The 13,041-nt window shown below is 37.4% G+C and overlaps 1 protein-coding gene across 4 annotated transcripts in view; it reads right to left on the bottom strand.

The window, feature by feature from the left end:
- tbxas1 (thromboxane A synthase 1 (platelet)) overlaps nt 1-13,041 on the bottom strand; it is a 379,177-nt gene that overhangs the window by 110,995 nt on the left and 255,141 nt on the right. For 3 of the 4 annotated variants that reach the window (XM_028810450.2, XM_051935311.1, XM_051935317.1), the window contains 2 exons: nt 7,765-7,861; nt 7,114-7,230 (listed from right to left, as the gene is read on the bottom strand). In XM_028810450.2, the coding sequence (XP_028666283.2) occupies nt 7,114-7,230; nt 7,765-7,861 (214 nt within the window). The remainder of the gene's footprint in view (nt 1-7,113; nt 7,231-7,764; nt 7,862-13,041) is intronic. The other variant, XM_051935318.1, reaches the window with a different exon arrangement.

The following is a 13,041-nucleotide window of genomic DNA, read 5'->3' as shown; positions in this document are numbered from 1 at the left end:
AGTTTCACACGCACATTTTGAGCATCTTTTTGTGCATGCCCAAATGAGGCACCAGTTCCCTGGCCACAAAGTAAATTAATTATAATTTATGATCAAATATTCACTGGTGCACCACAAAATACGCATGCAACAGAGTACATGTGTTAGTGGAGGTATTGAGCGGTGAAAATGGACAGAGAACATTCTGAAACTGAAGCAGACGATAAAGTTGAACATGATGACACAGAAGAACTTTTCAAGAAAAAAGGTGCCGTGTCTGTTGTCTGGAGATTCTTTTGTTTTAAAAGGTCGGATGTGGACCATTATGTTCTACTACTGGATAATACTGCAAGCCAAGTTGTACTTGTTTATTTATTTACTTTTTTCAATACTGTGTAATGTACCTGGTTACTGTGTAATACTGTGACGATGCCGGTCCCCTACAGACTCCCTCTTCACACATGGGAGTCTGTTGAACCAACACCGTTGATAGTTATGACCGAGATGAGCTGAGAAATCTCACTGAAGCCAGGGGATGGTGGAAAGTGCTCAAGTACTTTTGTTAAAAACAGTCAAAGTAAAACCAAAAGTGTCCGTTGTGCAGTGTTCAGAAAAATACAGCACCCCAATAAATAGCAAATCCATAAAGCCAGTGAAACGTGGGGATAAAATCCATAATAAATAAATCCGTTAAAATGCAGTCTCTCTCCTCGTCCGATCGCAGTACACCATCTTCTGTCTGCACGGCTCACCCTTCACTGGCATTTCTGGCGGAGCCTTTGCAGCACAAACTCTTTCTGCCATCCCCTGCTTTGGCTGCCGCCACACTGCACAGCCAGACCGTCTGAGGTCGGCACACCACCCATCTTCCTTCGTGCTCACTCAGTCGCTCCTCAGATCCATTGGGAGGTCTTACATTTCGCTCGCCCCACTCTACATGCTTAGTCAGTGGGGTGAACCAGCCCCTAGATCGCCTAAGCCTGCACTCCCTCACGGAGCCCCAGCTTGTGCTGCCTTCTCATTCCTGGTGTCTGGATCGTCTTTTCCCTTCTTTAACCTCCTTGTGTTCTATCTTTTCTTTTTTCCTTCCCCCTCTCCTGCTGGCCCATAAATATATGTCTCTATGGGCGCAGCGCCTTATTCACATGCCACAGTAAGCCGACGAAGCAATTGAGAACGATCGGGTGCGACTCGCCCCAATCACCTCATCAACTCCCCGCGGTCGAGTAATCGTGCCCACGGATATGGACACGGATACAAACTGGATTTGAAAACGGACCTTTTTTTTTTTGCAGCCGTGGACCCACTATACCACAAATATCATTATAAATGCAAGTTGTAGTTTTATTATTTACTATCCGACACCCTCCGTAGCATATGGTGAGGTAAGAATAGGAACGGAAAACGGTGAGAAAGGAATTCAGAAATCAAGAAGAAATAAATACTTCTTGAAAGACGCAGTGTGCATGTAGAATTTCCAGCCAAGCAGGATTACATGCAAAAGTGATAAATAAATCAGGCTTTCCGAATTTACGTACTATGGCCACAGGCATCCTGATAGTTTTGTTGCATGTATCTTGGACTTCATGGAAATGTGGATGGTGAATATGATCATTTTGCCTACACGTACGTTGTTATTTTCAGCATTTGCTTGCAGTGCGTCTGATAGTTCCACGCGCAGATCTTGTTGATGTAATTTGAGATAGTTGAGACACACGCCTCTGTTTTAACATACGCATCTACGACGTGCTGTTGGAATAGTTTGCCGCTGGAGTGCAAAATACTAAATGTATTCCTCATTGCTAATCTGTACACGTAAAATTGGCATTGAGTAAGCCTTATTCACTTGGCGCTTCTTTTATCGGGAACATGTTGTAAATCTTTGTGCCAGCCAATGTAAGGGAATAAGGGAATAAAAGAGGGTAAACCATAAGATCGCAATTCATATTGAGCGTGGAAATCTGTTTACAGGAGTTGCCTATGGGATTGATGCAAATGTCCCTTTTGGCAGGCGTTTCACCATCTTCTCTGACGAAAATCGCTGCAATGTTGGGGCATTGTATCGCCGTAAATCCTGCCTAGGGTTTTCCTTGAAAACCATTCGTACAGATGCTGTTGCATTGGACTGAGCGATTTCATGCATGTGTTTGTATGATTTAGCGAAGGGGTTGATGGTTCTGAGCATGGAATCTAGCTGGAGAAGTACATTTTCGCTGCATGCAGAATTTGCTTTATTTTGTAAGCATACTTCAGTAGCTTGAGCTGTGTCAAAAACATACAACTGTCCATATTCTGGAGAGGTAGAAGTGTTAGCATATAGTGGAGAGATTTGGTGATAAATTTGGCCATGTATTTTAAAACAGTATGGTCCGTGGCCAGGAGGTTGAGTTATCTGTGCACCCATGGAAGCAAACGCTAGAGAAGAGTTGTATTCTCAAATGTGTTCACGATAATTTTTAGCTTCTGATGTTTGCTGTGTAAGAAGCTGTTGTAAAGACAAAGGTGGCTCCCGCAAAATTGGTAAAGCTACTTTACCGTTGTGGCAGCACCTCGAGTACTTGTTGGATGTATTACGCTCAGCAGGCCAGTATAGTTCATGACATGGAAGAGGACGACTAGGAATTGAGAAATGACGTGTCGGCTGCGTGTGGGCAGGACCGGTTTTGAAGTGGAAGCAGGACGAACCAGAAGAGAAATATATATACAAGAGATGTATATAGCTTAGCTTGAAGCAACGTCCATATTAATGCAATTTGCCTTAATAACGGTTCAGTGGGTAAAGATGTCATCACCAAGTTGCACTTGTTTTAATTTAATTTGGTGAATACTGTGTAATGTACCTGGGCTTGAAGTTTTGAAGTAATAGTATTATTACTGGAAGTTGCAATATTATTTATTTTATTGTTATTATTTATTAGTTTAAATATTATGCAGTTTAATGATGGTAAAGTTGTTTAAAAAGTCACTTTAACGTGTCAGTGGACAGCGATTGTTAACATTAACAGAAAGTGTAGTTGGTTTACAAAAAATATTTACCATTTATTCCTTTTCTAAGACATGTTCAGTGCAATAAAACTTTAGACAAGCACCTCTGGATATTTTACTAAGTCTAAATACCTCTTTGGATGGTTGACAATTTGTTGTCAAAATTTTAGTTTAAGTTGTTTACAAAATTTGTTCAATAAAAAGGTTCATATTTTGACAACAACTGTCGTGCAATGTGATTCCTTCTCTTCATTAGTACCTCCCTCCTTGAAAACTACCACGTTATGGGGCCATGCAAACCTGTATTAATACTTGTGTGCACATTAAAATGTTTTTTTGTACAATGTACAATTCTCATGACAGTGGAACAGGTTATTCTTAGCCAGTCTACTGCAGTAATTGCAGTGGAAAATGTAGTTAACTCAAGCATGGGAAAAAAATACCGTTGAATACTGTGAAACTGGTACAATTTTGAAAAATACTGTGATATAGAATTTTGGTAATACCACCCAGCACTAGCTCCTATAGATGGCTCTACTCCGAGCCTCTCCCAGATATTTGCGCTTCTCACCCTATCTCTAAGAGAGAGCACAGCGACACTGTGGAGAAAACTCATTTTGGCCACTTGTACCCTCAATCTCATTCTTTCGGTCATTACCCAAAGCTCATAACCATAGGTGTGGAGAAGGATATAGATAGACTTGTAAATTGACAGTTTCACCTTCTGACTCCTTCTTCAACACTACAGATCAGTCTAATGACCGCGTAACTGTGCTCGCCACCCCTATCTGTCTGTCAATCTCACCACCCTTTTTCCCCTCACTCATGAAAAAAAAGAATTTTCATGTAATTAATTCATAAAATAAAATATTTTTACACCAAGCTGGAATTGAGAACTGAATTTAAAATGAAAAAGTGTAAAAAAAAAAAGAGATTCTGGCAAAAAAATATTGCCTCTTTGCCTATAATCTTGAACAGGGGGCATATTCTCTCTCCTTCAGGTAAACTGTCACATCTTGAAATCTAAAAGTTTCAACATTTCTAATTGCTGGCTTCATTGGTTGCACAATAAGCCAAAATCTTTATATCATAAATGTTTCTTCCCAATGAATAAAGATAATATCAAAGCCTCTCTACTATCTAAACCTCATTGTTTTGTCTCTATTAAATATGATTGGATGGCATATGAAAAAATAGCCCACAAATCACTGAGTACAAACTGGCATATCTGTTGTGATATTTGCCATGTCAATTTATGTGGACCTTCTGTATATGGTCTGCAATGTTGGCGTCAGCTTCTGGGGCAAAGACAGAAAGGGTATTCAATTGTGTGTTTTGTAATTGCACACACAAAGGGATATTGTTCAATGAATCCTTTACACATCTACTTAAAGCAGCCTTTACGAACATACAGCTCTACAATCAAATATGCTGATTCAATTAACTCTTTTCTCCTGTGTGAATAAAGATAATTAATAAAACACAACTTTGCCTCACTCATTTTGATAATGCTAAAACTAGGGAGGGGCTCCTTAACATATGTGCGGTTATTTTTTTGTGTGCCAACATATCGCTACTGTTTATTCAAGTGATGACACAAGCTATTAACATAACTTGAAAAAAAGGACTAAGTTGTGAGATTTACTTTGGCATATTCTAAAAGGCCTATGCAGTTTTTCACAATTGTTTTCCCCTAACAATAGGTACTTTTAAGGCTTTGCCATATTTCCAAATTTGTACTAAAATGAAAGAAATGGTTTTGGACATATTTGTTAATATATCATTAAAAACCTTCTATAAATTTTACCACACATGCACACATCTAGTGGTAAGGCATTATGAGAACTAACTATGGTATGCTTACAAACTAATCTCTGCTTTAGATGTTAAATATGATAGAACTGGAATGATTAAAAAAATATAATTAGCTAATGAAAAATGACAAATAGTTTTCTTTGCAGGAAAACCAGGGCAAATGAAAATCAATGCATACTGCTGTTGCTACCCAAGAAATAGAAAACTTATTCATCAAATCCGACAAATGAATTTACATCACAGAGAGATTATTCAGTTTAAATAATAGTGACTGCAGTGAATGGCAAAGGTTGACAAGAAAAGCAAATGTCACTCTTCAACATAAAGATGGGATATCAATGGATTACTCATAAGAAGAAAATGCTACACAGTCACAGTACAAATTGTGTATACCAATAAAGAAAATCTCATTGTAGAGCCAGGTCATTTATGAGTAATTTATAAATACTTGTGGTATTAGGTTATAACAGGGACCATTTGCATTTATTTTGCTATTATCACCCAGAGGCTAATTTGAATTTGAGACTTGATAAATCTGGAGCTAGTTTTCATAACAGAAGCTTAAGCTGAAGCTATTTATCTGGTGTTTAAGTCTAGAAGTGAAAGCAGCTTCCCTTCTTCTCCTCGCCTTCATTGTCAGTTTTCACCTTCCTCAACGTCTCTTATTTCCTGTCCAAGAAGTCTTGCCCTTCGAACACATTTTAAATTTAAATTGCTTTAGGAGTAGCCAATTATACTTTATCTGAACTTTACTTATATGCATTATCTTAGGAATTACTTTTATAGTAATAGGACCACCAGGTGATAGTTGTACCAAAACCTTGAATTTTCTATGAAACAGCTAGACAAAACAGACAGGTTTTACGGTTGATAGCAGCTTCCCATGAGTTTCTTCTTATAAATCACAGCTTCCACCTAATGGTTTAGAGGATGGGACTAGGTCTCCCTGGTGGTTTCCAACAAACTCCAATATGAGCATCACCTCATAAGCACCACACTGTGGGAAACAGGAATTAACATAACTGCCACCCAGTGACAGCAGCCACAATCATGCCAGTTATTGGGAATCTCATATTCCCATCCTCAAACATGCCAACACGGATGTGACTCATTGTAAAACTCCACCAGTCACTATGGATCTCATTCCTCACCAAAGCATATGTGTTGTTTTTGACACTTTTTGTCCATAACACTCTACTGACCTCATTGCACCCAATTATATGTGAAAATCACTTCCAGATGCACATTTGCCATGGAAAAACTGACCAACTGTCTCCCTGAGTGTCATCACTGGCTTTCTGTCAGATATCAAATTATCTTCAGATTTCTTCTATTTTATAATGTGGCTGTGTTTCAACATTTGACTTCATATCTAAGTTCCTGACACCATTTATAGTCTACTAGACATCTGATTTTTTTAATCTGGTCTCTAGTAGCTCTACTTAAAATGGACTGCAATTCCCAGAAGTGCCATTGGGCAACTTTAGTTTGTGAATGGGTGTTGCTGGAAAGAAATAAGGTTAGGTACTGGATTTAAAAGTAAGTCATTAGAAACTTGCAGAGAGTGATAGTCTACTGCATTTTGTTTTGTCACTGCTTTCACTGCTGCCGTATTTAATTGGATTACAATTACATTCACCCATCAGATTAGTTTTCTCTGGATTTTTGTTCTTGTCTTGTGCCTGATTTGACATGTGGTTTGGTCTGGATTAGGAAACTTCATCATCTGGGGAGCGCTTCCAACTACTACACATCTTCACTTAACAACTGGATCACAGTAGGACTAAACTTTTCAGAACATTCAGGAGGCTGTTAAGTTGGGATATCATTTCATTTCCCACCACCATCTGTATTTTGATGTATTGGGCCAGATCTGGATCGTGTCATGGGTGTTACCATTTAGTACTTAGAATTTTCAAGCAGAAATAAGAGTATTCTTCATTATTATGGAAAAATACTTAATTTTCCTTATTCATTATCCTTATTGTTTTTAAAAAGGCAGTTTTCTGCATTTGTTAAATTTTATATTACAGAATCATTAAATTATGGCCAATGTGTTATGAAGCATGTACTTGTAAGGAGTGTTAAATTGTTGCCTAAAATCATCTGAAGTATGAAAATTTGCAGTTTTGCCTGAATTGCAAAAATCATTCACCGAACATGTAATAGTAATTTGGGGTGGCATTCAGTTTACTTTTATGACATGATACATAACTCCAACCCACACATCATTTCAGAAGATGAACTTCACAGGAATCAAGATAGAGTAAAATTTGGCAGAATGTGGGAAGAAGATGGGGAGTGTCATTTATGAAAAAGCATAAATCGTCTTGCCTCCTTCATTTTTGCTGCACTGAACGTTGGAGTCAGAACACTTCGGACTTTCTTCCATCTCTCATCACGAAGTAGGAGAATGCTTTCACTCAGAGGTTTTTTAGTCATTTTGAAATGCTTTAAAGGAAAAATTAAATGTAGATTAATTAAAGGTTCATTGTGTCCTTTTGTCTCCTCTGACTTTGCTCCCTTCCTTCCACTCCTACATATGTTACCTACTTGTTCTTTTTCAGTTGTACAGCTGAAACATTGTATCTTTAACCTTCTTTTCTTTTCAGTGCAGAAGCAAATTGTAACCTTTTTATTCCTTTGCAGATGCACGCTGATGCAACCCTACACTAACGTTAATAATTTATTTGCATTCATATGTGTATACTAATATTAACATATAGGGCACAAAGTAGTGGCAAAACTAATATTTAATAAGAATGCATAAACATGGCTGTATTGTTCAAAAGTTAAAATATATTTTCAATGTGCTATTACATTTGGCATATAGTAAGAAATTTCACATAGTACTGTGCACTACACTAAGTGTTTCTAATTAAACATTTTTACCTGTCATTCTGTGACTGAGAAAATTAATAAATTCACTTTATAATTTTTTCTGATTGTAAAGAAAACCCTTAGAAAAGAATAGTTTTAACTTACCGTTCTATTAGGAAAATTATTAAAATCTTTAATTAGAATTTGTTTAATCATGTCAGGATCAGAAACCAAGATGACAGGTTGACGACCTAAATAGTACCTGGGAGAAAACATACAAAAATAAAACTAATATTAATACATTTCAGTTATAATACTTAAACTGAAGAAATAATTTGTAGTCTTAACTATGTTTGCTGCATACAAACTATCAGATGAGTGAGTATAATGCATCTTTTTATAGGGAGTGATATAAGAGGAACACCAGGGAAGAATTAGGATGTAGCAGCACCACTTACAAGTTTCTCTATTCCACCATTAGCCAGAAAGACCAGGTTATGGAAGAGAACCACTGACCTCATCTGGCTCCGACCTCTACACCAGCCTATTTTGGCCTCAAGAATTTAAAAGGCATCAGTCATCAGATAACCATTGAGGAAGGCACACTGGTGCTATAAGACACAATTTTTTCTACTTCAATTTGCCAATACAAAATTAAACAGGGTTACATGTGGTGAGGTAAAATGTTTATATTGTACTTTTGCTGTTATTTTTTCACAATACATTATACGTTGGAATGCTTTTTCTCATTATTTTGGGAAATGGCACAGGACACTCGCATAGCTAAATTCAGGGTCACTTTTTATCAATGGGTATATAGCCTACTCAACAGCTGCTTATATTAACATGGATCAGGTGTGCTCGTGAAGTTGTCTTTATATATTAGTCTATAGTTCTAATGTATAGTGATATATTAATTGACTTTTGGTAAAACTGTACAACTTTTACTAGTCTGTGGAAGACATGAAAGTAAGAAATGTGTTTTGTGAAAACATGACAACCATGCTGAATTTGATCTTGGATATTATATGCATCAACCATTTATTTAGTGTCTTTTCAATTTTTCTAAAATAATAGCTACTACAAAAATTGCTGTTTCAAGTGTTTGTGAATAGATAAGATAATTTCATTTTCAAGGTACTGCATGGTGTGCAAAGCACAACCAAATATAGACAGACACTTTTTACTTATAACTAACATAACCAAGACTAGATTTTCCACACTGTTCAATAAATAACAAGGGGCCTTCCAAAGAGGAGAAATAAAAGTAAAAATAGGTCATCCTAAGAAAATGAATCAATAATGCAAATAAAAATAATTCCTTGATGCTGGGAGAAAAAAAAACTGCACAAAGCATTTACTGCAATGGTAATTTCTATGATTGTCATATGATTTTAATTGTTAAATGTTATCTTAAGACTTAGACATCAATTTATAATATACAGCATATTAATAAAAGTTCATTTTAATACTCAAAAGTTATACAACTGCTGTGTTATCTAACAAATATTGTCAGAATTTTCTTTGTAAGTGGTGAGCAACAGAGAAACTACTAGGAAGGAGGGCAAGAACCATTGATGCCTCAGAATCTGTTCTGCCCTCATTTCAGAGTGGGCACAGGATGGCATCACTCAGGACATACCCTAGAAAAGTATCCAGAAGTACCAGAGAGTGATCCTCTATGGAGAATGCTTTAACCTTTCAACTGACATGTTTCAGGTAAACATACTGAAAAGCCTGAAAGAACTGTCAAATTAAACAGCAGTTTGGCTTTCCCAGTGTGTTCTAGGGAAACTTAAAAGCAATGCAAATTATTTCCTATAGCCAGACTGTTTGAAGTTTAGTGCGGAATTGACCTTGAATTTATGTGGTAACTTGCCTCTGTTTTGAGAACACTGTAAAAATATCAACTGTTTTACTAGTGAAGTAAGTAGTGTTGAAGTAAAGAGGTGAAAATAAAAAACAGTCCCAGTCAGCAAGTAGCCATAAATACAGTGACAACTACATAACTGGTTTTGACATACAGTTAGGTCCATAAATATTTGGACAGAGACAACTTTTTTCTAATTTTGGTTCCGTACATTACCACATAGAATTTTAAATGAAACAACTCAGATACAGTTGAAGTGCAGACTTTCAGCTTTAATTCAGTGGGGTGAACAAAACGATTGCATACAAATGTGAGGCAAATAAAGCATTTTTTTAACACAATCTCTTCATTTCAGGGGCTCAAAAGTAATTGGACAAATTAAATAACTGGAAATAAAATGTTCATTTCTAATACTTGGTTGAAAACCCTTTGCTGGCAATGACAGCCTGAAGTCTTGAACTCATGGACATCACCAGATGCTGGGTTTCCTCCTTTTTAATGCTCTGCCAGGCCTTTACTGCAGCGGCTTTCAGTTGCTGTTTGTTTGTGGGCCTTTCTGTCCAAAGTTTAGTCTTCAACAAGTGAAATGCATGCTCAATTGGGTTAAGATCAGGTGACTGACTTGGCCATTCAAGAATTTTCCATTTCTTTGCTTTAATAAACTCCTGGGTTGCTTTGGCTGTATGTTTTGGGTCATTGTCCATCTGTATCATGAAACGCCGCCCAATCAATTTGACTGCATTTAGCTGGATTTGAGCAGATAGTATGTCTCTGAACACCTCAGAATTCATTCGGCTGCTTCCTGTGCCATATCATCAATAAACACTAGTGTCCCAGTGCCACTGGCAGCCATGCACGCCCAAGCCATCACACTGCCTCCACCGTGTTTTACAGATGATGTGGTATGCTTTGGATAATGAGCTGTTCCACGCCTTCTCCATACTTTTTTCTTGCCATCATTCTGGTAGAGGTTGATCTTGGTTTCATCTGTCCAAAGAATGTTTTTCCAGAACTGTGCTGGCTTTTTTAGATGTTCTTTAGCAAAGTCCAATCTAGCCTTTCTATTCTTGATGCTTATGAGTGGCTTGCACCTTGCAGTGCACCCTATGTATTTACTTTCATGCAGTCTTCTCTTTATGGTAGACTTGGATATCGATACGCCTACCCCCTGGAGAGTGTTGTTCACTTGGTTGGCTGCTGTGAAGGGGTTTCTATTCACCATTGAATTGATTCTGCGATCATCCGCCACTGTTCTCTTCCGTGGACGTCCAGGTCTTTTTGCGTTGCCGAGTTCACCAGTGCTTGCTTTCTTTCTCAGGATGTACCAAACTGTAGATTTTGCCACTCGTAATATTGTAGCAATTTCTCGGATGGGTTTTTTCTGTTTTTACAGCTTAAGGATGGCTTCGTTCACCTGCATGGAGAGCTCCTTTGACCGCATGTTGTCTGTTCACAGCAAAATCTTCCACATGCAAGCACCACAAATCAAATCAACTCCAGGCCTTTTATCTGCTTAATTGATAATGACATAATGACAGACTTGCCCACACCTGCCCATGAAATAGCCTTTGAGTCAATTGTCCAATTAAATTTGAACCCCTGAAATGAAGGGATTGTGTTAAAAAATGCTTAGTCTCTGTCTGTGTTAAAAAAAGTTGTCTCTGTCCAAATATTTATGGACCTAACTGTATCTTCCTGTTCGCCATTTACAAAAGAACTTAAGAGTTTAGTTGGTACTTTTTGTGTTAGGTGCATGTCACAGGTGATCTAACAACATGACAAAAGACATCCTAGCAAAGAACAGGTCAAATGGGAGGTAAAAAGATGGCCCATTCACATCACATAGGCCAGAAGGAGTATAAAGAGGGACAACAAAAACAAAGAGACAACTCACCTAGGGTTACTGTAATGGTCAGAACTAAGCCTAAGAGTCCTTTTCCAGATTGACTGCATAAATCAAACAGGGGCCTCTGCTCTTCAAAACTGACATTTATAAGGGCCCATCCAGGAAGAAAGGATTGGTTCTTAAATATATAAATTTATTCAGATATGTATCGGTTCAGATACATTGGTTTGAATACATCCGTTCAGATATATACATTGGTTGAGATACATTGGTTTAGATATATACATTGGTTTGAATACATCTATTCAGATATATACATTGGTTGAGATGTATATAAATTGGTTTGTATTGACCCTTTCCGATATATATACATTGGATGAAATACATAGGTTTGGATATATACATTGGCATGAATACATCCTTTCAGATATATACATTGGTTGAGATAAATGTAATGAATTATTATTATTATTATTATATATACAGTATATTGATTGAAATACATTGGTTTAGATATATACTAGCAAAATACCCGCGCTTCGCAGCGGAGACGTAGTGTGTTAAAGAGGTTATGTAAACATATATATACATATACATATATACATATCTACATATACACATATCTACATATACATATATACATATATATATATATATATATACACACATATACACATTCACATATATATATATATATATATATATATATATATATATATATATATATATATATATATATATATATATATATGTATATACACATATCAACATATATATACACATACATACACACACATACATACACACACACATATACATATACACATACATACATACATAGTGCGTTGTAACACGGGCTGTGATTGTTACATGGGAGGGAGACGACAAATCACAGCTTCCCGCTTTCTAATCGGGCCTGTGATTGGTGCTTTGACTGATGCCCAGATCCCACAGTATCTCCCCTTAAGAGAGGCGTTAGGCAAGTGTAATTGAATAGCAGTGCAGCAAGTTTAGCTTTACACCTGTTTTTAAGGCTTATTGACTGAAAGGGGCTTTCATGAAAAAAGTTAGAGCTTTGCTACAGGATACACCCTCCACAAGTTAAGGAAGTAAAAATAAAGGTATATATTTCTGTTTTATTTAAACCTTTTAAGTTTGTATGCGGGCGGCATGGTGGCGCAGTGAAAGGTGCCAGTTAGGAGACCCAGGTTCGCTTCCCTGCGTGGAGTTTGAATGTTCTCCCCGTGTCTGTCTGGTTTCCTCCGGGTACTCTGGTTTCCTTCCACAGTCCAAAGACATGCAGGTTAGCTGCACTGGCGATTCTAAATTGTCCCTGGTGTGTGTGTGGGTGAGTGCACCCTGCGGTGGGCTGGCACCTTGCCCAGGGTTTGTTTCCTGCCTTGTGCCCTGTGTTGGCAGGGATTGGCTCCTGTATTTAGGATATAGCGGGTTGGATAATGGATGGATGGACATTTGTATGCATAGCCCCATTTGCCCATTTTCATTTTTTTCTTTCTTCAGTAATATTTCAGCAAACCCGGAGCTTGTCAGTTCAAATCCTGGTACTGACACCGCTGTGTGACCCTGAGGAAGTCACTTCACCTGCCTGTGCTGCAAAAAACAAAAGTAATGTAACAAATTGTACCTCAGATGTTGCAAGTTGCTGGAATAAAGGCATAAGTAAAATAGATAAATATGTATTATACACATAGGAACTATTCATTTA

The sequence above is a fragment of the Erpetoichthys calabaricus genome, chromosome 1 (genome assembly GCF_900747795.2).
Source record: "Erpetoichthys calabaricus chromosome 1, fErpCal1.3, whole genome shotgun sequence".
NCBI classification, from domain to species: domain Eukaryota; kingdom Metazoa; phylum Chordata; class Cladistia; order Polypteriformes; family Polypteridae; genus Erpetoichthys; species Erpetoichthys calabaricus.
This window is presented reverse-complemented; position numbering and strand designations above follow the sequence as displayed.